Genomic DNA, 25,814 nt, shown 5'->3' on the forward strand with positions numbered 1-25,814 from the left:
GTGATTTGAGTTGATTACTGTCTCCAGATGGAATGGAAACGTTGCTTTGGAAAGAGGAATAAACTTTTTACAGAACTCGTTTGTGCCCTGCAGCGAAGCATTTTTGATTTGTACCTGACAGAAAGTCACCGTGCTCTGATTTTATGTTAAAAAGAAAAACCATTGGTGAGGATCGACACCAAACTTTCTCAAATAAAGAAGTGAGTTTATGGACCAGTTGTCGAGAGGAACTACATGGAGAACAATAAGCAGGTTTAAACAAAAGTTTTAAAAGTAGACTCAGACTGTGATACTGACGCAGAAGAACAGGGGACAGTAACTTAAGTTGCCTTTTGTAATTTGTTTTTCTTTTTTTGTTGTTGCTATTATGCCTTGTTTGCTTGTTGTAGTTTGTTTTGTTGTTGATTATTAAATATGACGAGCTGTGAACGGGTCGGTGTTATACGCTGTAGCTTCAGCCTGAACCTTTGTCAGACTGCACAAGTGTCTAAGTCATGTTAAATTACTTAAATGTTTGCACTGTGCAATCTAAGTATCTGCCATTTTCTGTGAGACGCTGTGAGTTCAGTTACACATGTTTGTAGATTAATACATGAAGTTCTTATTTCTATTTGCAGACTGAGATAAATTCTAAATCTATACATCTGTCAGTATGTAGATGTGCAAACACTTGGTTCGTCCTCTGAGTGTTCGGAGAGAGACGTATTATTTGTTGCTGAGGGAAGAACTTCCTGTTTACATGAAGCCAGACTCTGTCACAACACTTGGAATCAGACCAGAGAAAATCAATACAACCGTCAAAACAACTCACTGGAGTCATTTTTTAATGATGTGTAACCTGACAGCACAGCTCCTGATGCACATTAATACACATTAAAACAGTTTATTGATCCTGTCTGTTTCCTGTTGTAACATTTAAACTGCTGTGAGAACACCAGGCGGAGGGAGACGGCAGCTTTAGACCAGATCACACGAGTTCACAGTTTTTAATGTCTGTGATTTTCTCATCATAAAAATGTTTTACGTCCGTCTCCTCTTCAGGTTGTGATCAATCCAAATCATGAAGTGGCCGAGAGTGACTTCACCAACAACGCCATGAAATGCAACTGCAAATATGACGGCCATCGAATCTGGCTCCACAACTGTCACATCGGTAATCAGACAGAAACACTAACACTACCTGATGGTAAAGGGATAGTTCGGTTGTTTTTAAGTGGGGATGAGATGAGGCACTTATCCACAGGTAGTGTGTTACCTGCAGTCGATGGCGGTCGGCACGCCCACGCTTACCAACCTTCCTGTTTCTCCCAGGAGACTCATGTTTTCATCGCCCTCCTCAGGCTTCTTCCTGACGTCACAGTTTCTCTTGATTCATGTCGTTTGTTTCCTTATCGTTATCACAGCCTGTTTCTGACACTGCACAACATTTATAAGCCCTGAGATTCTAAAGGTCCTCTGTTTCCTCCCTGTTGGTTCTTCCTCCTCTCTCTGGACAACTCATCTCTGTGCTGACCCTGTTAATCTAAGAAGGATTTGAGGTGTTCCTCGGGGGTTGGGGGGGATTCAGCTTGCCCTCCTCCCCAGCTGTTTTCCAGAGACTGTGAGCTTCCCATCCTGCCTCACAAAGGCATCCAGGACCCAGAGTTGTGGGCCAGGGCTGACAGCTGTCTGTGGGTCCCTGGCAATGGCCGAGCCTACAGCTCGACCGACCTCCCTCCTCCTGGTACTCTGCTGGAGTACAAGGAGAATGAACCAAAACTAAACCAAAGTATTTTACATAAAAGTGCTAATTCAGTGTGGTCATACTTTCTTTCAAAGTCACCAGGATGCAGGAAACAAAGTCTATGTAACTCCAAATTTCCTGGGGAGGACACCCAGACCCCTCGCTTTGGTTTCAAAATCCTCCTTCAGTTTGGACAAGCAGGCAGGAGCACAGCAGCAGCAAGAAGCTCAGCTGTAAACTGCTGTGAACAGGGGCAGCAGCAAAATGCATGTTAGCCACCTAAGAAAACCAGCATCAGTTTAAGTGTACACTGTGTTTAGAATATTTTCACGGCTTTACCTGGCTGTCAGAAGGCTCTTCTGATGGAGAATTGAAGCCATTATCTATCTGTCTTCAAAGTCACCAGACTCCTTTGACAAAACAGTTATTTTACGCAGCAGAACACAGGAGTTATAGGTCGACTGCGGCCTCCATCAGTTACTTTGTTTGTGTTATTGTCTAATTTTGGTGGACGAAAAGTGGATGTTTTTTACCGAGACAACATTGTTTTTTACTCATTGCGCATTTCCTGCCAGGATAATGGCACAAAACATGGTTATTTTTCACTGAAACATCACTTTGTTTCCCTTGGGCTTATTGGCGCAGAAGGTTGTTTTTTACCGTGACATTGCAGCGTTTCCTGCTGGCATAGTGGCATGAAAAGTGTTTTTTTGATTGAGACAACGCTGTGTTTCCAGCGCGCACTGTGCCACCAAAACCTGGTATTTCAAGCCAAAATTTGATCTTTTCCTCATCATAACCAGGTGTTTTTGTACCACAGTGTTGTTGAAATATGAAGTTGTATCTTCTACATAATGACGTACAAATGTAATGTTTCTGTGGTTTACAGAAACGTACGTTGCCAGATTTTTTCTTCGCCGATTGGCCTCATGCAGCCCCACTTCAAAAGATCCAAACTGTCCCTTTAATGTCAGATTTGTCTTTTTTATTTAAACATTTAAACTGATTGTTTTTTGGTCCCTACAGGTGATGCGTTCAGTGAGGAGGCAGAGAGGAGGTTTGAGAAATACCCCGGACAGCTGAATAACCAGATTCCTTAATAATGTCACAACAGTTCTGAGACCTGGAGGTTGGAGGGATAAAAACACACCTCACAAGCTCAGACAACTTTTTGTTTTCAGGTACCAGCGTGGACCCCCCCCCACACACACACGTCTGGTCTGATTCAGAGTCATGACAGAAGCCAACAGTGTCCCCTGCAGTGAATGTGTGTTTTTATATCTGAGTTATTATACTTGAATATTCAAGTGCTTATGTTTTTCTTTTCTCAGTCTAATGTGAGCTAATGCTTTATTTTTATTACAGAATAGTGTTGAGTGTTGTGAATGTTCCACGTTATGAATGAGGTGTTATTTTTATTTTTATAACCAGTCTGGAACAAACAGGTTCAGAACTACCTGAGGTGTTAGCGTTAGCTTTAACACATTTACTAACGGAGGCATTAACAGGAACAAACGCAGCTCTGTGGACATCTTACTGGTCTTTACTGGGACTTCATACTGGGACAGAAGAGACTCAGGTGCCTTAGTGTTAAACATTAATTATTACCTAGACTGAAGTTTTTTACATTAATAACTGGTCAGTATTCTTGCTCACTGAAACGGTTTTGCCTCCACGGTTTCAATATTTTGTGAATGTATTTATTGCTTATATCAAGGTGCTGAGGAGCAACACTTTGTTTGTTAGCGTCAGTTTCAAGAGCTTTGGAGTTTAAAGTCGTGTGTAGCTTTAGTCTGTATGTGTTGTTATTAATAGTCATGTAGGGTCAGAACATAGATATTATCGGGCAAAGACAAAAAACTACAACCATTGTATGCTGATGTAATCACTCCCGCTGCACCCAATAAAAGGAGAGGAAGAATAACAGAGCTGTGTCTCAGAGACTTATTCATCAGAAACTGTGTGAAGTTACATTTTTAAATTCTCTTAGGGACGGTTCTTTATTTATCAGAGGAGGTGGCTGGAGTATGACTTTGTTTTTTGTTTGTATTTTTTTTTGTAATCCTCTTGAAGCTCCAAATATTTTCCCTTGACCCTCCCTGAGCGACTGGAGGAAAACCCATGACCCTCCCTCCACCATAAATGAGTTATTAGACTTTTAAAACGTACCCTTTGATGTTTGAAAGTTAAATGTTAAAGATAAAACTGGTTCATTTTGACCGAAATTTAAAACTTGAAAACCCCACAATAATTTCTGTTTTACAGTTTCTGGCTGTGATAAATGGTGTAATTTTGGCGATTTTTAAAGAAAATTTGCTTTCAGTTTGGAAGGTGTTTTTTCGAAAAGTTGTTTTTTTAAAGACAAAGTTTGGAAGGCATTTTTTCTTTAAAAATCATGTTTTAAAGCTTTTTGAAAAAAAAATCAGATTTTTTTTATTTGAAAAAAAAAAAAAAACCTTTAAAAAAATTACTTTTTAAAATGTAATTTTTAAGGAAAACATGCCGTCCAAACCCACAACACATGTTTTCCTTAAAAAAAAAAAAAAGTTTTTTAAAACAACTTTGAAAATCTTTGAAATATAATTTTTTTTAAATTCAATAATTAAAAAAAAAATTAAATTCAAAAAACTTTTTTAAAAATTAGATTTTTAAAAACAATCTATTTTTAAGGCCGTTTAAAAATGGAAAAGAAATATTTTTTAAAAAATTGCGTCGAAAAATCCAAAATTGAAAAAAAAGCATTTTAAATTGTAAAAAGAAAACTTTTTTTTTTAAAAAAATCACGTTTTAAAAACTGATTTTTAAAGAAAATATAAATACAGAATACAACTATTTAAATTTGTATACCCCTCCCCTAAGACAGAATAAATAACATAAGTTACGCCCCAGTGCTTGAAAAAGTTATTTGACATGCCTCCCCTCTCATTAGTAATGAACAGCCCCTTAATTCCAAACAGTTTTGCCTTGTGACCCCTTAAAGGATAAATTTGGTATTTTTCAACTCAGTGTTTGTTTTTGTCACTGACAGGCTCAGATTGTTATTCTAAGTGTGTGACAACATGATGAAAGGATCCCTACAGAGATAGAGCTTTGTGTTCAAGAGTAAGATCCTTTTTGTTTAACCACAAACAGCCCTGAAATCACCGTCACCAAACCCACCAGACTGCATTTAAATAAACAGTCATGTTAGTGTGTATAGAGGCAGCATGTTGTCACATCTAACTGGTGAATTAAGGGTTAATTTAAACCAAACCAGGGCTGGTGATTGTTGGAACAGTGGAAAGATGTTTTATGATGATAAAATGACTGTTTATTTAAATGCAGTCTGGTGGGTTTGGTGACGGTGATTTCAGGGCTGTTTCTGGTTAAACAATACCTGCTGTAACATTAAAGTGATGAACACATTAATGCATCGATTGATAGATAGATATCTTGATAAGTAAAAACAGAAATCTTATCTTCATGTGATACTATTAGAAAAAAGATTCAGACTAATTTAATGAAAACTGATGAACATTAATTTACTTTACACACATTACATCATCATGAGAAGACAGTAATGATCAAAAGAACATGAAACGGTTCAGCACTCACATAAAGAATATGAAGCAGAAACATGACAGACGAAGGCAGGAAATGAAGCTTTCCATCAACGATCTTCACTTAAATCTACAAGTTATCAGCTGATGAAGAAGTCTCAGATATAGCTCAGGTTAACCGGTACAGTCGTCTTCTGACGCTGAATGTTTTCTGTGTTTGAAGTTGAGGAAAATCTGCCTGTCACAGTCCTGACAGATGTCCGTCTGTCTTTGTCTGTCTGGTGTTTCACTTCAGCACTGTCTGTTTAACAACTTGTCCTCCTTTGTCGATAGCAAAGTTGTAATTCTTTGGATTGTCCAGAGCTTCTTCAATACGCTGGTCCAAGTTCTCCAAGGTGATGAAGTTCTTTGCGTCCTCCTGTGAAGAGATTGGAAGCGACAGGTCAGATTTAGCATGTTTCAATATGGAATTTCAGGTTTCTGCTCCTCTGTAGACGACAGCAGCTCACAAAAGTAGGTTTAAGAACTGATGGTTAACATTTCACACAGTTTGGAGGAGAAAACAGGACGAAGAAAAATCGTACCTGCAGTTTCAAAATCTCCTCCTCTCTTTGTTTGATGAGTTCTTGCTCTTGTTGTTCGCGCTGAATTGCAGCTTCGAGCTTCTTCTGCTCAGCTTCCTCCTTTTCCCTCTGGATCCTCGCCACCCTGAAAGATACAGACGAGACACTGAGCTCTTAGTGTTCAACCACACAGATGGAAACAACACACGGAACATAGAGCAGCTTATCGAGTCTTCAGAAGAGGTTTTTATTTTTCCCGTTGTAATATTGAGTTTCTTCCTACCTGAGTTTGAGCATGCGAAGGTTCTCCTGGTCGTTAAAGGCCATGAGGGTGCGATGCTCCTCCGCCTCCTGCCTCGCCCTCTCCTCTGCCAGGGAGCCTGTCTCCTCCTCGTACTTCTTCCGCAGCATTTCCTCCTTAAACTCCAGACTGACAAACACAGAGGAGAGAACAGGTGAAGTCAAAGGACGTCTTCCTGCTGGATCAGAGGACACCTGCAGTTTATATTTCAGTGATGTATGAATCATTTTAAAGGAATATTACTTTTTCAATTATTCAGTTTATATCAGGGCTCCAACCACCAATTGTTTCCATTATTTTTGTTCTAACCGAAACATTTATTTATGTTTATTGGACAGTTACAGACACGGGGAGTATCTACAGAGGTGACATCACAGAAAAGTTATGTTGCCTTTGTATTTTTTAAGGAAAATAATAATTTGAAAATTCTACCAAAATGAGTATACAGTATGCAGAATGCTCTCTATTATTTAAATTATTCATGTTTGGCCTAACAATTTGGTCTAAAACGTGTCAGAAAATAGTGAAAATGCTCATCACAAATTTAAAAATGAAAATCATATTAACAGCTTGTTTTGTCTGAAATCTCATCACTGTCATAAATGCTGTTTATTATTGCAATTCTCTGGTCTGTCCAGTGATTGTAAACTGTCACTGGGTCTGTGGGGCTGCTGACATATTCAAGATAATGTGACCTAAAATATTTAAGACCCATCAATTTTTTTTTATTTTGGTCAAATTTAAGACATTAATTTAAGACTTTTTTAAGGACCTGTAGACACCCTGGATGTTGAATCTCCCCTTTATTTTAGTTATTTTCTCAGGGGAGACTTATTACACAAACTTCCATTAACAAAATGGTTTCAGTTATAGTAAAACGTTATTTTAACCAACGATAACCCTTCTGTTTTCATTCTTTTAAGGCTCATTCTGTCTGATAATATAAATTATGTGATAAATGATGCTGTGAGCCTGCAGAGAAGGTTATCATGCCATGAAAATCTCATACCGTTGCAACCATAACACTTAGTTTTAAAAAAAAAAAACTATAGATGCACTGCCTTTCTAAAAGCCTAATAATGTGAACAAATCTAACGTGACAGTTTAAATAGTCCCTTAAAACTTTTGTAAGAGTGAATGTGTGAGCATGATGGAGGAGCACTGCACCGAGATGTCAGTGTCACAGTACAGCCTGTCTCCTTTCTGCATGAGCCACCGCAGAGTCACAGTTAATACAAGATTTTACCTGTAAAATTTAAACACAAAACTGTTTTGGTTGTGAAGCAAATGAGACAAATACTATCACAGTGTTTGGTGGAAATCAGCTGCCAGTTTAATTCCAGTAAAACCTGTGAATATGTAATGAGGACTCACGAGAAATAAAGTTAAGAACAAGCACAACAAACTGGTAACTGCCAGTAATTAGTATCTACTAATTAAAGAATAAATGTTGCCAGTTTTAGGGACCAGTTTCCGGTCCAGTATTTATCAGGTGGCAGATTTAAATCAGGGAAACATAATTTACCACACCACCTGCTGACCCGTTAACCTCCGACATGTTTCCGTTAACGTTAGTTACCAGTTGGTTATTAAACGTACCGGAGCGCCCTGGTGATCAGCTGGTACTCCGAGTATCTCTCCTTGAGGACGACCATCTCCACCGGGTCCACCGGAGGAGGCACTTTGATTCGGCCCTCTTTGGACTTGGCCACCGGGTCGGTGCGGGACTTTCTGCCCCGGACTGCCTCCACGAGCACGGCGCTCCTGGGTGCGAGGAGCCGGGCCGCAGGGACGCTCCTCCCGCTGATGACCTGGAACATGTCGGCGTCGAAGTGTGGACACAAGTGCGGTTTGTTAGTGTGTTAATGAAATTATTTAAACGTTAACATTGAGACAGGAACGTTATCGACACAAGGCTGCGGCCATGTTGGTGTCCTCTGACCGGAGGAAGTAGTTAGCAACACCGCTAACGTAGCGTTGTTTAGCCTCTACCGCCATCTGGAGGTAACAGAAAATTATTTTTTAATACAGTCTGAGCTCCTTCTGCAGGTGTTAGAGAGAGTTTTGATAGTTTATGAGTCTCATACAGCGGTGTTTTTGTACTATAACGTCCAGTCAGTAAGCTAACTGTAGCGGCAGATAGCTAGCTAACAAGCTAGGTTGCTAGTTAGCTAGATAGCTAAGTTAGCTTAGCAACTGTTTCAAATAAGCGAAAACTTTATTTATCCCACACCAAATTGACACGTGACAGCAGCTCAGGAGTCAGGAGCAAGAGACAAAGCAACACATGAATAAATGAATAATTTTTTAAACAAGTGACTGAGTGCTCAGAGAGGATAAAATATCACACAAATACAAACTAAATAAAATTAAAAATTAATTAATGATAGATTTCATTTATATTTTACGGCAGCTCAAAAGCCAGAAGCAAGTGAAAAAGAAAAAAGTTACTGGGTGCTACAAATGGATAAAAATATTACAATAATACAAACTAGATAATATTTAAATAAAATGTAATAATGCAATATCTATACACAAAATATACACCATTCACTTTCAACTTTACAGCAGCTCAAGAGTCAGAAGCAAGAGACAAAAGGGAAAAGTGACTGAGTGCTAAAAGAGGACAAAAATACTACAAAAATACAAACTAGATAAATTGAAAATAAAATGATAAAAAATATATTATATTTTCCAGCAGGTCAGGAGTCAGAAGCAAGAGGAAAAAAAGGAAAAAAAAAAGACTGATAAAAATATTACAAAAATACAATCTAGCTGAAATAAAAATAGAATAAAATAATAAAAAAAATCTGTATACACTATATACACCTTTCACTTATATTTGACTGTGTGACTGAGTGCTAAAGAAGGATGCAAATATTACAAAACACAAACTAGATTTGAAAAAACCTTTCACTTATATTTTACAGCAGCTCAAGAATCAGAAGCAAGAGAAAAAAGAAAAAAACTGACTGATACAAGATATTATTTACGTGTGTGTGTGTGTGTGTGTGTGTATATATATATATATATATATATACACATATATACATAAATTAGACTATATGCATCTTTCACTTATAGAGATACTGTATGTCCATGATTTGTAGTTGCAGAGGATAACTGAATGGAGGTAGAGACAAAGAGATATGATGGTGTCATGTTAAAAAGTCTAACTGATGCTGGAATGAAGGACTTGCAGACATGCACTGTGTTGTGTGTCGCAGTCTGTCACTGAAGGAGCTGATTAAGGCAGCCATGGTCTCATACAAGGGGTGAGAGGTGTCGCTAATGACTGACATCGGCCTGAATAACACCCACCAGCCTGAGTTTAGTGGGAGTGTAAAGCAGCATAAAATGGAAACACTCAAGCAAAGTAGAAGTGCCTCAAAACTGTAATTAAGTACAGAACTTGAGTTAAAGTAAATCAACTGAAAATCTACTTGAATTAAAATAGAAATTACTCATTTTTAAGTAAGTACCTAAAAAAGACAACATTTCAGTGATGAAAGCACTCATGTTAAGAATACCAAAGTAGGCCTGTTTGCTCTTATATTTTATTTTGCATATTCACCAGGCCTTTACAGTATTCATATTTAATTTAATCAATTTAACTGTATTTATTGTATCTACAATAAGATTTAAGTGATTTATGTTCCCCTGTCCACACTTGTCCATGGTACCTTATATTATTTACTTTTTTTTTTTTTTTTTTAAATATGACCTTTTTATGTCTTGTTTATAAGTTTATTTTGCACTCTGAATATGTTAAATGGTGGGGAACACAGGGGGCGGTTACACAACACTTATTATTATGTACTCTGAGCTCTTGTGTTACACTCACAACATGCGGCAAATCCAAATTTGGAAAACTGCTGCATCTTCTGTGTTTCTTAAGGGTTCGGAGGGACGCTGGGTGTCAGGCCGGTGACTGATGATCCTGCCGAGGCGAGGCACCAACACATTACAGCTACAGTCACTGTGCCAGGAACATGGAATGATGGGAAATGGTGCAGTGCCGCTGTGTGTCGTTACTGTGACATTGAGAGCTGTAAGTAAGGAGAATATCTGAGCTGCTTTTGTTGTTCAGTGTTTCACAGGGAAAAGGTTTAGAAACTCAGATAACGCAAAAATCACACATGGAAGATATTCACCGTCTTCAGCAGTCTCAGATTCAGCCTGACAAGTCATCATATCCCTTGAGCTATAGCTATTCATTGAATCTTTCTTCACTTCTTTGATTGGAATTTGGATTATTATGACATAAATACACACTCATTTAATTAGTTACCGCAATTTTACAATCTAAGGTCACATTAAAGACTTTAAAAACACACAGATGATTAACCAAACTGAATGATTTCCCTTTGAAAATATTTGTTTTAGCCTCTTTAAAGTGTATTTTTCCTATAATAGAAGAACTTTGTGTTTACATCTTGATTGAATGTGTAATTATCCGTTTGCTGATTGGTCTAAAACTAGACGACACATAGACACATAATTCAAACACATAAAGATGTTCAGATATATATAAATATTGATCCCGATATGAACTTGCATGTCGGCTGATACAGAGTACCGATCCAAATCTTTGTGTTACAAAAAAGGAATTAACAGCTGCTGCTGACCCTGTATGGACGTGAAATATTGCTGTGGTTGTTGTATGGCATGGCTCAGGTTAAACCCTCTGTAGAAATATGAACGGCATAGAGCAATCTTCAATTGTTTAATTTAACATTTTGCTAATGTTGAAATATTTACCAGCAACTGATGCTTCATGGCCACCCTAAAACAGTAGCTGGGAAAACTGCTGTTATGTCCTGATGCAAAACTACTTGAAAGATTATTTGATTTATTTTTTTTTTTGGAATATTTAAATATATGTATATGTATATGTGTGTATATATATATATATATATATATATATATATATATATATAGATATAGATAGACCAGTGCACAGACTTTCATACTCGCCAATCCCCTATTCAGAGTTTCAGTAGGGTTACAACAGTATGAGAGTTTCATGGTCAGTAACCATCTCATAAAAAAATCGCAGTTTCATGGTATCACAGAATTCATATTATCAGTCAGAATGAGCCTTGAAGGAACTGAAATGAAAGGGTTATTTTCGGTTAAACAGACATTTTATTACTATAACTTAAACTTGAAACCATTTTGTTAATGGAAGTTTGTGCAGAAAGTTTCAACTTTGAAAATAACTAAAATAAAATTGAGATTTTTTTGTCCAGTTGCATTTTTTTCCACAGTTTCGCAGAGAAGCAGATATACTCCATAAGATAACCATCAATTTTATGGTGCGTTCCAGGCAGGCTTTTGAACTCGTAAGTCACGACTTCAAGTCACGAGTTACGACTTTGTAGCATTCCAGGAAAGTTACGGCAAACTGCCAGTTACTTCCTGTTTAACGTTGAACATGGCGAACCGTATGTTTGTGCTTCCCCAATATTTCTATCACCAAAGGTGCCTGCTCCTTGCTCATTTGAGCGAAACGGAGGAGGAAAACAGTGCACAAGGTCACAGATACTATTATACTTTTTATTTTACATTATCTGTGTGTTTGGAAACGTATTTTGTATTGATTATTCTTGCACTGGAAACCAGCTGTTAGAGCGGCTGCCAATGTTAACATTAGGGTTATTTTATGTCTATTTCTCACCATGTATCACCTGCATCAACACCGCATCCATAGGGCTGCCATTGTTATTTAGAGGAGTAAGATAATTGGCTTAGAGGGCTGTGTGACGTCAGAAAGCGTAACTGGGAGTACATCGATTTGGTACGAGTTCACGGGTGGGAAGTTACGGGTTTGACTGCCGTTCCAGGGCACTTTCACGGGTTACAGGTTGTGAAAACACGAGTTACGGGTTGCCTGGAACGCACCATTAATATACCTTGAAACCAGTATATCTGTGCAGCCTTCAATTTTAGGCAGTATTGGATGAATTTCTGATACTGGTACTGGAACAACTCTAAAGTGACGTCTTCTCCTTAGTCTCTGTGTTTATCCTGTCATGATGCCCTCACAAGTGTCAAATGACAACAGGAAGTCAGAAGTGATTTGCAGGTCAGTTATATGTTTATTCAGCTTGTTGCCGGCCGTCACAGCTACAGCGAGTGTGATGGTGCAGACTTAGTTTCACAGATGTAAAGCACCATTTAGATCTAATGTCAGCAGACAAACAACAAGGAGCTCCTGCACTTATCTTTCTGTTTCGTCGTTTAGGTTTGAATGAACTCACAGAACAGAAAACAAATCTAATGCAGATAAGCTGTGAGACACACTGCATGAATAGAAGGAGAAACCAGTAACAAGTCGTCTTCCACAGCATTTACATGTCCAGAAGCTTACGCAAGAAAAGACACTTTTATTAGAAATTAGGAATTTAAATAACTGGCCAAATAGAAAGACCCAAAGTCACTCTGGTTTTTCAACCAACCAAAACGCGTAGTATTTGTGTAAATGCAGAGGAAGAATAACTTAAAAGACAAAAATGGGTCTTTAATATAGTGAACAGAAAGTTTTAAGGTTACTGGTTCATTGACTACTGGAGAACCAGGGGTGCAGGACAATGCAGGATCGATTGGTAGAGTTCCTGCTCAATAATGCTGCAGGTTTCTTGCATCAGTTCAAACACAGATAAAGTCCAAGCATGGAGAGGTAAGAGGGGTTTTAGTCCTCCGTCACAAACAATTGGTCAAATGTTTGGACAGTGAGGTTCAGAGGAGTCAAATAGGAACTCTGCTGCTTGGACCTTAACGTGTGTGTGACAGAGAGGAACTCAGCCAAAACGACACTGCTGTCCGACGTAACTATGTCACTACTGCAGCGCAGCCACTCAGCGATTTACTGTTAGCAGTCTTCTTGATGTGTGGTGTCAGAACGTGTGTAGAAGAAGGGGGACTTCTGGTGGACCTCTTGTTTAGCACAAGGGCGCATCTGTCTTGAGAAGATGAGCTTTGGTTTGCGGTTTTGTCTTGGGAGGAGTAAAGGATGGAGTATTTTGGGGCGGGGATATGACAGAGGGTTGGAGGAGAGATGGAGGGAGAGAGGGCTGATGTTCAGGTCAGGGGAGGAATGAAAGGGTGTGAAGAATTCAGGTCGATGCCAGGCTGGTGGCATTTAGGTTTTAGTTTAGGGCGGGAAGGGAAGGGTAAGCCAGACGAATCTCCTCCCCCTCCAGAAGTTTCCTGAAAAGGAAAAGAAAACAGGTTATTCTCAAGTTAACTGTGCATTTGGTGTGACAAACATAGTTTCTGTTGGTTAAGTTAGTTTAAACATAAAATAAAAATAAAGCCACAAGCGGTGATTCTGGGGTTCAAGTCTGGGGCTGTTAGAAGTTGAAAGCTGTGAAGCATTGAGACCTTTGACAGTTTACGACACCTGCATTAAAGATGACAACCAGGTTTCATGACGTTCAGACAGACACTCGTCATTTACGTTAAATTTTCTGCCGAGTTGAGCTCTTCTTACACACCACTGTCGCCCCCTATTGGTCAACTGCAGAAACACTTTGGGAACATGCCTCAACAGTTTTATTAAGAACGTCTATTGATTTTGGTGATGTTTGAACCAACTGTCTACTGATTTAGGGCCAAATTTTGCACAGTGCCAATTGAGCTGGTGGCGCCCCCTATTGAGCGATTTTTAAAATAATTTTACACATGCGGTTCAACACCGTTATTAAACATATTCTGTGAGTTTTGTAATTATTGGACAAACAGTTTCTGATTTATCCCAATTCGTGTTACTTCACTCCTGTTTTGTTTTGTTGGGTTTTTTTGTATTTGCGGCGCCCCCTAGGGGTCAATGTCAATGAAACTTTCGCAATATGTTTCAGGTACCTACAAGAATGTATCCTGTAGGTTTTGTATTAATTGCCTCAATGATTGTTGAGTTAGGTCTGTTTATGTGCTGAACCACCCCCCTCTAGAATATTATTGGTCAGAATCTTCAAAACTTAAATAGATAACAACAAACTTCATGCTACTTTGAACAAGTTTGTTCCAGTAATGATCCACAGAAAATTTGGCACAAATCGGAGCTAAGGTTTAGGAAGAGATGTCAAATTTTTTTTGTCAAAATGGCAGAAAATCTAGTCAGGCGGACTTTAATGTTTCTTGAGGCTTTTTTTTAGAGCACCTTGAGCTCGACTTGTGTGTCGAGTTTCAAGTCAGTTCTTGTAATGATGTGCGGGGTGTGGCGTTTGGAGAATGGAATTTTTGGTCTTTAATTGGAGCGCCACCATCAGGCTGGTTAGGACACATTTCTTGGACAGCATTTGGTCGTAATTCTCAGTCACTGGTCAAAATGTGATGTCTCTACCATGTACCATCTCACCGGAATTTGCAAAAACATTTCTGAAGAAGATTGATAAGAAGACATTATTGCCCCAAGTAGCAACTCCGGATTCGAGTCTATTCTCAGCCAGCAAAAGAAAGAAGCTCAATTGCTCACACTTGATGTGTCCACCGAGTTTAATCAGGAATGCTCACAGAAAACTTGGCCTGGTTTCTGCTAAGCCCAGCCCTTTGCAAGTTTTTTTCATTAATGGCAGCCATGTTTTTTGACTGACCTTGCTCATTTATCATAGAAATATGTATTTCTCTCTCACAAGGCCATAAATCAAATTTGGTTTTGAGCAAGTCAAAATAAAATCTATTCAAATTACTGTTTTTCACATTATGTAAATGAGAAAATAATCCATCACAGCAGACCTTTATGGTCCCGAGGCTTTTTGTAGAGCACATTGAGCTGTGTAAGAGTGCCAAATTTCAAGTCAATCAGACTTACAGTGTGAGGGATGTGGCCTTTTGAAAACTGAATGTTTTGGGGTTAATTTGGCGCCACCACGGGGCCGATTTAGGGCATATTTCTTTGGAAGCATTTGCACATCATTCACAGTTTTTGGGCCAAGGTCTTTGAAAACATGTTGCCACAGATTTGTTTAAGAGAAACTAAATGTCCAGTGTTGGTGGAGATGAGCAGATCTCACCTGTACGCAGCTATTTCAATGTCAAGAGCCATCTTCACATTGAGAAGGTCTTGGTACTCTCTCAGGTAACGAGCCATCTCCTGCTTGGCGTCAGTGATGTCCCGCTCCAGCTCACTTATCCTCATCTATGAATGGAAAAAAACACAGTCATTCATTATCAGATGTCACACAAGGACAAACACAGCTCTATGATGAATCTTTTATTTTATTCTTGCTTGAAGAAATTTAGCCTCAGAACAGTCCCTGATCTCTTTTCTTTGTGTGTCGCTGCGGCGTCCTCGCTGTTTATTCAGACAGTAACCTTGCTGATTTTCACCTCTGCTGTGAGCCTGTCATCATTTCCTGCTGAGCACTGAAGTGTGTGGAGCTGCTGCAGAGAATACATTTACATCTTGTAGCAGGAAGATGCTTCGTCCTGCCTTTTTCTCGACTTTCTGCATGTCGAGTGTTTTTTACTCTGAGTGGGTCTGTTCGTATTATCCTCTCTTATCTCTGCGTCCAGCCTCGAGGCCGTGACCCTATAAACACCATCTTTAATCTTTCTGTCTCTCCTGCCCCTGGTCTCTGAGCACCTGCTGGAGAAGATGAATGCTTCCTGTCTGAGAGAACGTCTAAAGTTATACTGGAGCACAGATGTGCAGATAACCACTAGGTGACTGATGTGAGTGGGTGAATGTTAATGTGGATCCAAACAGCCTCATTCACCTGGTACTTTGCCACCTCTTTGGCCTGCGTCTCCTCCAGATCCTCCAGCTGCTTGTTGATGGAGTCGATGACGTTCCGGAGAGATTCGATCTCAGAGGAGCGTGACTGAAGCAGCCTCCGGTACTCCATGGTCTCCTCCCGGATGGCGTGCACGGCTTCGTTGTTTTTGCTGGCCATCTCTGCCACGCTCGCGAATTTGTTCTTGTACCAGTCCTCGGCGGCCTGCATGTTCTTGTTTGCCAGCCGCTCGTACTGCGCCCGGATGTCCCGCAGGGCGGTGGAGAGGTCAGGCCGGGACACCTCCACATCCACGCTGATGTTAGCCACCTGCAGCTGGGCCTTCAGCTCTGCCTGCTCCTCTGCAAAGACTTTCTTCAGGAACCCCATCTCATCACACAGAGAGACCACAGTGGCCTCGGCGTCGCAGTTGGAGAGCACGGCCCTGCTGGCCTCCTCCCTGGCCCTCTGCAGGGCGTCCTCAGCATCCATACGCCGCCTGGCCTCCTCCTCGTAGCGCTCCTTCATCTGCTCATACACATCACGCAGGTAGTCTCTCTCTGCCTCCATCCGCATCTTCTCCCCGTTCTCTGAGTCGATCATGGCCCTCAAACTTCGCGACTGCCCCTCGTACAGCATCTGCAGACGGGACGGGTCGTTCTGCCGCCGCCTCAGCGCCTCCAGCTCGGCCAGCAGGGCTCGGTTCTGCAGCTCCAGGTGCCTCACCTTCTCGATGTAGGTGGCGAAGCGGTCGTTCAGGTCCACTAGCTGCTCCCTCTCCTGGGAGCGCAGGCCCAGCAGCTCTGTGTTGAGGGAGCTGGCCTGAGCCAGGTCCATCCGCTCAGACCTGTCTGGCAGGGAAGAGGAGACCAGCCTCAGGATCCTCTTCCCAGACGGAGGACCTCGAGGAGAAGAGTAGAGGGAGGAAGACATGGTGGCTTTGGTGGTGGTTTGGGAGCCTCTGTAGCTGTCCCAAGGGCGGCGGTAGGAGAAGAAGGTATCGTAGCTCATGATGAATTTTTTGTTGTGGATTTTTTAGTTTGTTTAAGAAAAGGATGTGGATGTTTTTAGTTTCAGAAGGTTTTTTATGTCCCCCTTGTTCTGCACACCATCGGTGAGGATGAGCGGGCGTTTTGCACTGCACCAGCTCAGTGATGCTGCAGATCCCTGGCTTTTATAGAGTGAGGCTGCCCCCCCCTCCGCCACAGAGAAACATCAGTGCTGTCAGCATCCACCAGGCCAATAGCAGACTGCTGCAGTGAGGAGAGAGGAGGTTGGTTTTCAGACTCACTCTCAGCCTTGGCAGGCAGAGTCAGTGTGGTAGAGCAGATTTTATTTTTATCTGACCTAAAAATGACGCTGCCATTTATTACTCTCATTTCTCTATGTCTATCTAGAGGCATATTTCACTGGACTTTATGCCCTCAGTGTGTTCTCAGATGCATCTCTGAAGCGAGGAAGAAATCCATATTAATAAAGGAAGACAAAAAACTGGGGCAAACGTGAGATGACGTGAAACAAAATCTTTCCCACAACCCATTTAGAGAGAATCAATACATAGTGCGTAAAGGGGCATCTGCTTTAACATACAGGCACTTAGGGGTTTTTATGTTATGGTGAACGATAAATTAATTTCCACACAGATTGTTTGGTGCTTAAACAGATTGATGTGGTCGGTAAGTGCTCCCTGCTTCACCTGAGTAATATGAGTGATGATAGTGATGGATAATGATCCACATTAGCTCACATGCACAGATGTCAGGACCCTCTCCTGCTAACAAACATTAAACAGATGTTTTAATTTGCAGATATTTAAAAATAATTGTCTGCTGCACATTTCTGATTGATCATCCTCTCTCTTCATCTGTATTGCTGTGAGTGTCCTTTAGTAGACAGATACCCCTTCATGATGCCCTACATCCTGCTGATGTTCCCAGAGTATCTGTTTGATCTATTTAGACTGCAAATTGATGAGTCACTGATGTCCTTAGTGTGGGAGACACCACCGAAGAAGAGTCTGTATGTGCTGACACAGAGACACACTCCTGCTGTTTAACACCCAGAGATGAGTCAGAAGGTGCCTTTAAATCATCCTCAGTGTTGAAAAAGAGACGATGAGCTGATGTTCTCAAACAGGGATCGATTCAGGTTTCTGCTCAGGGACACGGTTTTGGTGGACGACGTTTCTGTGACATTACCCTCCTACAGGATGTCAGGATCTGTCTTCTTGCTGCTCTGCAGGCCCTCAGTATTTGACCCCTGGCAGTAAAAGAAAGTAATTGATCGCACAAATTGATCAGAGTTGATTTAGTAGTGTTGAGAGCTGGCAGCAGCTCTCTCTTTGTGATCTTTGCTCTTCATGCTTTATCATTTTGTCTTCTTCTTCACCTCTCTTCCTCAGTTTTGTCATGTTTTAATATCAAACGGTGCATGTGGTGTGTTTATTTTTTATTCTAACACATTTTTATTAATTTTATATGACTTTTAAAATATTAAAATGTATAATGGCCAGTGTGTGGGAGGAATGTTTGACAGCTGAACTCTCAATGACTACAAGTGTTTAAGTATTCCTACTTTATTTACAGGTGCCCCATGTGGAGATGCTTTACATATGAAAACATGGTACCAACAGCGCCACTCTGTGGCCAGCCATCATGTGTTTTAGTTGTTGGCTGATAATTATGAACCATGAGGTGTAGTAATAGTAAGACAATATTTACCCAGTGTTTCCCTTTCAGCAGCGGTTGTAGGACATTTGGTGGAAACGTCTCTACAATAAGGTCTGTGAATAATCATAAACGCCACTTCTTGATGCTTCAGTCTGATAAGTCAATAAGTCTTTTTCATAGAAAATCACATCAACTCCCAACTCGTCACATATCACCATTTGGTCAGTGGACTTTTACGTCTTCATGCTACCCAGTAGGTTCCCTGGGTGCGTCTGCTGAAGTTCTGGGACGCTGTGTCAGTTTATGCCTGTCCTATCACAAACAGGATTGGTGACAAGAGACAACCCTGGTGGAGGCCAACACCCACCCAGAACATGTTTGACTTTACACCGAGTTTGCGGACACAGCTCTCACTTTGGTCATACAGGGACCGGATGGCTCGTAGCAGTGACCCCGCTACCCTGTAATTCCACAGTACCCCCACCAAACTCCTAGAGGGATGCAGTTTTAAGCCAAGTCCAGAAAATACATGTAGACTAGTCCTATCAACAGTTATTTTGTTGTGCAGAAAAGGCATGTGGTTGGGTTTATAAAAAACATCATGGTTTGGCTCGACATTCATGTGGGAAGTGAACACCGGCCTCCTGAGTGAAAGTCTGGTGGTGGTTTTTTTTGCCTTCAAGGCATGTTTTCTTTAAAAACTCTGCATGAATAAATACAAAATACAATTATTTAAATTTGTATGACCCTCCCTTTAGCCAAAATAAAAATCATAAGTCTCCCCAGTGCTTATAAAATTATTTGACATGCCTCCCCCCCCCCCCCCCCCCCAATAAGTAACGAACAGTCCCTGACAAAGTGTTATCACTTCATTGAATTACTGCCTGATGTTATGCTCACGTACTGATGTTTGCTTGTTTGTTGTAAAGTTATGGATCCCTCTATCAAACACAGGTAATTATATCTTAGCATTTCTTTAAAACATAATCAGTTGTCCCACTAAAACTGACTAACTGTTGAGCATTTTGATTTTTAACTTCACTCTTTTATTTTGCTGAGAGCAACAAAAACATTCTTTTTCATTACAGAATCAAACATCAGGGTTCTCGTTGCTGTCAGATGTTGTAATGATTAAAAAAATAAATAACTTGTGCAATAAATATTCGTTTTTCTGAAAACTACAATTCACAATTTCTGCAGTACGTCACATCCCGAAAACATTTGAGCCCTTTTTGTGCCATCTTACTGCAACAAATCTGGTCGTTCCCAACTAAATTAGTTTGAAAGAAAAGGCAGCAATATCCCTGAATTGTGTTTATGCATATCATTACAAATAAATATCAAGCTTGTCTGAACATTAATGAGTTATTCAGTGATTCATTCATCATTGTTTCCACGGAGACAGTGAATAAACAAAGCTGCACAGACGCTGTTAACGTTAAATAATTGAACTTTTTTCCAACTTGTTTTGGTTCTGTTTTGTAGGCGAGACAAAAAATATGGAGGGAACAATAATATAATATTAATTCAACATGTTAAGGGAACATAATTCAACACTAGGTGGCAGCAGTTAGTTTACTTCCTGTTTGGGCAGAGATGTTTGACAGTGGAACATCGTCCAACTTTCTGCATTGGAGTGTGGACGAAACAGCAGTAACTGATTTGTATGAGCTGCAGTACTGAGCTATAATCCTCTGGCAGTTATTGTCATGGCAACATAACAGCACACATGGTCAGAATGTAATATACATGTTAAGAGTTGGAATTTAAAACCATTTATTTACATAATAAACATCTGGCTGTTTGTACTCAGACGACAAATATGGTCTAAAAAATCTACTGTGAAGTCTGAAAATGTGAGTCTGGAACGGGGTTGGAGTTTAGCACCCGCCAAATGCTGGTAAAATATGCAAGAGGCTGCTCGATGTGCTTCACTCAGCAGCCAGAGAAACAATTGAGTGGCTGGTAGATTTTGGAATGCTGCAGTCACAGTGGCAGGTGGACAAATAAAGTTAATTTCCAACCCTGGTCTGGGATAGTGTGAAAATGTGAAATGGAAAATGTGCAGGAATCCTGTGTTTCATGACTGAGAGAGTGTTCCATGTACACTGTAAACCCCAATCTGTCCATGACACAATTTTAATATAAACTCTACACAAATGCCCCGGGTTGTCAAAATGACATAAAAACTTTATGTTCACTGGACACATAAACTCATCCCCTTTGAGCTTGACTTGATTTTTAAATGTTAAATCAACATTTTTTGAGTTAATTTGACTAAAATCTATAAAGCTGATTTCACCTAATTAGTTTAAAGCCAATAATAAACACTATCATCGTGCACTTCACACACTGTGGCGTGTTGGGGCTGAATGGGCGGAGTTTCCCAGCATGCCGTGAGACAAGTTTAAGGCCATAAGCCAAAGAAAACTGTGTTGTAAATCAGTGGTTCATTTCTCTTAGTCATTAGTTCAAGGTCCCACAATTTAATACATTCAGCATCACACTTTGATTTGGTTCATGTGGTTGAGCTAGTTTACTGTTTCTGTTGAGCAGCTGTCCGTTACTCGCTTAGTACGTCTCCAGTCACAGTGAAGTGTTTCTACAGTCCCAGCTGGACGAGGACATCTAACTGGCCTACTGTCCTTGTCCCAGTATACAAGCACGGGAATCCATTTATTGAGCCAAGTATGTGCGACTCCTCTACAATAGGTGGAGATATGCCCCCTTTCAGCTTGTTAGTATTGGACCTTGTTCCTGTTGACCTATTACATCACAGACCAAACAATGGACAAACAAGTTAGCTACGGTTAGCTAGCAGCTAACTGCTACCATGGTGGACAACTTTACAGCTCTGTACATTTGGTCCGTCCAAAAAGTCACGGCTCTGCATGTAGATTTCTCCATGTTGTTACCGGCTTCTTCTTCTCTTACACATTTAATGCTATTGGACTTCCGGGTCAAAGCCCGGGGCGGAAACTGTGGAGCATGCTCAGAGCGCCTCGGCCAGTTTGGGTCTGATTGACTGTATACATGCAGGAGTCACATGATCTGGGTGTGTTAGTCCCACTGTGACACATTCACTGCAGGACCATTTTAGTCACACTGACATGTTTACAGGGATTTTAAAAAGTCTGACACAATAAATCTATTTTCTCTGATGTCATGTGAATGTGTGTCTCTACAGCAGAAAACAACACTTCAAAAACAAATAAGTACTGTGCTGGATATTTACTGTACTTAAAAATTAAGTATGTGTTTTTTGTTTTGTTTTTTACAAACTTGACATTTTTGCGAGTCACTTGCGACCCATTTAGAATGGGCCACTTTTGGACCGTGACCCACCAGTTGGGAACCAGTGTTCGAAATCACTCAGGTTACCCGTTACACAGTGATTAACGTTTCTGTGTTTCACAGTGGCTCTAATGGGTTACAGTTAATGTTGTGGTAAAAGACATTTGGCATCATGCATTCAGTCATCTACACAGTTAGTGACGTCCTGCCTGTGAGTGTCTGACATAAAGCTGTGCTGAGGTGATATAAAGAGCACTTCCTGGTTCAGAGTTCATCTTATTGCCTTATTCTGACAATCCAGAAACCTAAGTTTGCCACGATGTAATTCAAGAAAATTGTTATAAAATGTGTACTCAATACTTTTATGTTCATATGACATAGAATTAAATGTTCAAACAACAACAACAAAAAGTTATATAAAAGTGACAAACTTCCTGTCAGACAAGGGTCATGTGACACATTTATTTTGTGTCTGATGAACTCAAAACTTTTATGTCACTGCATTGTACCTGACTAAAAGTTTTGATTGCAAGCTGTCTCCAAAAAAATAAGTTAAGTGAGCAAATGGAGGTTTACAGTGTGAACATCATGTAAAAAGAAAACTAAATTACAAATATCTCAACATGCGAACCAGCCTGGACTCTGGGGTCCAATGAGCTGTTTTTAACTTCTGTCGTTGAAGGTTTTTCACAAGTTGTCAGTCCCAGAAATGTAAAGTTACGCACATCAGGACAAGTAAAATACACTATAAAAGAATCCACTGGTTCAACTTAAAGAAATTAAGTTAACAATTTACATGCAAATTTATAAGTAGCTCAAACTCTGGCCTTATTGAGTAAATCCTACGAGTCTTTAATAACCCTACAAACCCAATCAGTTTACTACAACCAACATGATTTACTTGGACCTCAGAAAACTTAATTAAGTTGAACCAACTATTTATCCAAAAGTTTTGAAGATGTTTGTTGGTCAGATTATTTTATTCAAGATATTCTAACTTGTTTATTTATTAAATTCCATCTCATCCAAAAATGTATTTGATTTTAACCAACTTCATAAAATAAGTTGTCATCTGAATAAAATATTTTAATGTAACAATCATATTATTTTTATTCTGAGAAACATTTTGATTTGAAGCGTTATCCACCGACCCCATGAATCTTTTTTTTTTAGAGTGTATAGTTTCAAGTGTTTCAAATTAAAGCTGAGTTTAAAAGAGCTTCCTGTCTCACAAAGAACAATCTATTACGGCTCTGTTGTATTTAACTGACACCACTACAATAGATCCACTTTATTAAATAACCCCGTGCTGATTATGTGAGTCCAGTGGTGATATTTTAATAAAGGTTATTGTCATGTAGGGTTTTGAACACTAGGTGGCAGGTTTGCATCACATGTCAGTGTCACCACTTCAGCTCAAGTTGTGAAACTGCTTATTCAGTTATGTGTGATAAAATAAAACAACATATAGTCATGTTATCATGTACCCTGCTTCACATGATGAAGTGACTAGTGAGATATTAAAATCAGTTTGGTCCCAAAGAGAAAAAAATGCAAATTACGTGTTTATTCAGTCATTTACAGTGAATATATTTCCCAATGATACATAAGGTAAAAATAAGTACATAAAACATTTCTATTGACAGATAAAGACTTTGGAATGTCAGACTTTTCATTGCTAAAAATTGTTCACCCCTTTAATACATTTACAAGACTCTCAGGAACTCATGAAGAAAAAAATTAATTCAGCATCTGTGTTTTTAATCTGAAATCATGGAGCTTAGAGCATGTGTGTGTGTGTGTGTGTGTGTGTGTGTGTGTGTGTGTGTCAGAAACCCTCCACTGTTTTACATTCAGCTGAGATCTGCAAAATACTATCCACATAAAAACACATATAAGACATCCAACATATACAGAAGTTACCTTTAGGCTAAGGTTCAATACAAAAGTGTATTCCTTTGGTAGAAAACATTTATCTCAGAAGAAAAACCTGCGCTCGATATTAAAGAAGTATATATCTTGCATGGCCTGTCACACTGGTTGTATCCACGGGACTAAACATTCATCTCAGAACAGGAGTGCTGCATATTCATTAATGTTGGCATCCCATAAACCCGGAGCATGCACAGGGCTGTTTGCACTGGCGCTGAGCTTCAGGAAACACAGCATGAAGGTGGTCATTCACAGGTCGATCTGTATGTACAGTACTTTGGTTCAGTTTTCATCACCAAGTCCTTAAGGAGTGCTGGGGGGGGGGGGATATTGCGCGCAGGGCGTCCAGGTGTAAACTATGTGCCCAGGGTGGAGACATGACAGATGACGCATTCAAAACAATAAAAATAAAAATTTTATTTTCTCATAACTTCTCTCTCTCCAGACTTGTCTTGTGCATGGAATGGGGCAACATGACTGCCATACACACTCGTAATTTACAGTGCAACTCAAACTCCATCAGCTCCTGGCTCAGAAGATCTTCAGCCTCTTGCCGATGGCCCTGCCTCCCTTCGCCACTCTCTGGCTCGGGTGCTCTTTAGAAAGCGGGCAGTACTTGATGGTGTGCGCGTTGTCGCCGTTGGCGCTGCAGAGGGGGCAGGTGTACGCCCGGAGGATGGGGCACAGCACCCTGCCGTCCGCCGTCTTCAGGATGTGGGTGCCGTAAACTTCCTCCGGCGCGCCATTATTCCGACAGAAGACGCACACCTTCGGCTCCGGTTTGCTCCTCTGAGTCTGTTTGCGCCTCCTGTCCATGGAGAGCAGGTCGAGGCCGGCGAAACTCCCCTTGTAGGAGGCTGAATCTCTGTCTCCCAGCGGAGAGTCGCCTCCGAGGTGCTCGTACGGCCTGAGAAGAGAGATGCGCTCCTTGAGATCATAGATGGAGATCGGCGGGGAGCCCGGGGCCGCGCAGCAGCAGTCCAAGGGTCCGTCGCTGTCCCTGCCGTGCCCAATTACGCAGGAGCAAACCGGAGAGTCGTCCTCTAAGCCCAGAGTCGCTTTGAGAGACTCGGTGATAGAGTTTGGGTTGCAGGACGGGCTGTTGATCTTGTTTTTGGCGACAAGTGTCGACAGGCCGAGGTAGTCATTCCAGAAATTAAAGGTGTTGTCGTACGGAGAGCGCGCGTCCAGGTAGAAATCCATCCTGTCAGAGCTGCAGAGGTTCAGTGTCCACACGGGAGAGAAGGTGTTTCTGACGGAGTGTCTGTCAGCATGGGGAATCTGTGCAGGGATCTACTCTGTGGTGTCGCTGGGTCCAGTATGCAGAGCAGGCAACATGTAGGCGCTGATAAACCCCCCAGAATAAAACAGGGGGGGCGTGGCTTGGTTCAAGTTGATTATCTGTGTGGCCCCAGAGGAGGGTCCACCGAGCGGAGCAGGGAGTTACTGAGCTGGGAAAAATCAGTTTCCCTCCCAGGATGTGACTGTTATCACGGAGAGAGTATCTCTTTGTGTTACAGAGAATCATCCTGTTGGCTGAGAGGAGCCCATGTTTTTCTCCTCACATTTCTTTGTTAGCTTGTTTTGTCTTTTTGCTGGTTTGGGACATTTTTATGTTTAAGGAGAGAAAGAAAATGTCTCTCTTTATCTGTTTAGTGTACATACTGGTGATAGTTAACCTACAAGTCTATTGGTGCATACAGGATAGAAAACAACTGTTACTGAAAGAAAATGCTCGGTGAAGGCACAATGTAGGAAATCAGGTGCTCTTCAAGGATAAGGCAAATAGCTGCCCCAGCTGACTCAGTGTACAAGTCCACAGTGTGGGCTGGCAGTCTGAAGAGGTATCCAAGGCACTCTGATTATAATTCAAAATCCTTTACTCACATCACTTTCAACAGTCTTCATCAGGATGATATCCTGTCCTATGTGAATAAAGGATTTTTAATTATAATCAGAGTGCTTCAGATGCCTTTTTCTCTGCCAGCCCACATCATGGACTTTTATTCCTTTATAGTCGGACTGTGCCATATCATATTGTTCGTGATAATACTGGTATCATTTTTAATATGAT

At 40.6% G+C, this 25,814-nt stretch overlaps 3 protein-coding genes and 1 pseudogene across 5 annotated transcripts in view; 1 reads left to right on the top strand and 3 right to left on the bottom strand.

The window, feature by feature from the left end:
• The window catches only part of loxl3b (lysyl oxidase-like 3b), a 38,140-nt gene extending 34,491 nt beyond the window's left edge, over nucleotides 1–3,649 (top strand). For both annotated transcript variants that reach the window (XM_033642379.2, XM_078175375.1), the window contains 2 exons: nucleotides 1,042–1,153; nucleotides 2,750–3,649. In XM_033642379.2, the coding sequence (XP_033498270.1) occupies nucleotides 1,042–1,153; nucleotides 2,750–2,823 (186 nt within the window). In that variant the 3' untranslated portion in view covers nucleotides 2,824–3,649. The remainder of the gene's footprint in view (nucleotides 1–1,041; nucleotides 1,154–2,749) is intronic.
• Nucleotides 3,650–5,218: 1,569 nt separating this feature from the next.
• On the bottom strand, nucleotides 5,219–8,074 carry mrps26 (mitochondrial ribosomal protein S26). The gene is made up of 4 exons (XM_033642970.2): nucleotides 7,726–8,074; nucleotides 6,109–6,255; nucleotides 5,847–5,970; nucleotides 5,219–5,680 (listed from the first exon to the last, which is right to left on the bottom strand). Exons 1-4 carry the CDS (start codon nucleotides 7,944–7,946, stop codon nucleotides 5,549–5,551), a joined length of 624 nt encoding a protein of 207 aa, XP_033498861.1. The 5' UTR covers nucleotides 7,947–8,074; the 3' UTR covers nucleotides 5,219–5,548.
• A 4,130-nt stretch (nucleotides 8,075–12,204) lies between these two features.
• neff2 (neuronal intermediate filament family member 2) lies at nucleotides 12,205–17,028 on the bottom strand. Its single transcript, XM_033642968.2, has 3 exons — nucleotides 15,849–17,028; nucleotides 15,144–15,268; nucleotides 12,205–13,338 (listed from the first exon to the last, which is right to left on the bottom strand). Exons 1-3 carry the CDS (start codon nucleotides 16,854–16,856, stop codon nucleotides 13,278–13,280), a joined length of 1,194 nt encoding a protein of 397 aa, XP_033498859.2. The 5' UTR covers nucleotides 16,857–17,028; the 3' UTR covers nucleotides 12,205–13,277.
• Nucleotides 17,029–23,360: 6,332 nt separating this feature from the next.
• Nucleotides 23,361–25,082, bottom strand: LOC117267217 (nanos homolog 1 pseudogene; annotated as a pseudogene). The gene has a single exon (XR_013493423.1). The product of XR_013493423.1 is annotated as a nanos homolog 1 pseudogene (transcript).
• Nucleotides 25,083–25,814: the final 732 nt, after the last annotated feature.

The sequence above is a fragment of the Epinephelus lanceolatus genome, chromosome 15 (assembly GCF_041903045.1).
Source record: "Epinephelus lanceolatus isolate andai-2023 chromosome 15, ASM4190304v1, whole genome shotgun sequence".
In the NCBI taxonomy this organism is placed as follows: domain Eukaryota; kingdom Metazoa; phylum Chordata; class Actinopteri; order Perciformes; family Serranidae; genus Epinephelus; species Epinephelus lanceolatus.

Excerpts from the sequence above, each read along its gene's own strand:
- mrps26 (XM_033642970.2), bottom strand. The coding sequence starts at position 7,946 with ATGTTCCAGGTCATCAGCGGGAGGAGCGTCCCTGCGGCCCGGCTCCTC. Across the intron at positions 5,971-6,108 it reads CTTCGCATGCTCAAACTCAG|GGTGGCGAGGATCCAGAGGG; the intron begins GTAGGAAGAAAC and ends TGTATCTTTCAG. Across the intron at positions 5,681-5,846 it reads AGGAGATTTTGAAACTGCAG|GAGGACGCAAAGAACTTCAT; the intron begins GTACGATTTTTC and ends ATCTCTTCACAG.
- neff2 (XM_033642968.2), bottom strand. The coding sequence starts at position 16,856 with ATGAGCTACGATACCTTCTTCTCCTACCGCCGCCCTTGGGACAGCTAC. Across the intron at positions 15,269-15,848 it reads AAGAGGTGGCAAAGTACCAG|ATGAGGATAAGTGAGCTGGA; the intron begins GTGAATGAGGCT and ends TTCCATTCATAG. Across the intron at positions 13,339-15,143 it reads ATTGAAATAGCTGCGTACAG|GAAACTTCTGGAGGGGGAGG; the intron begins GTGAGATCTGCT and ends TTTCCTTTTCAG.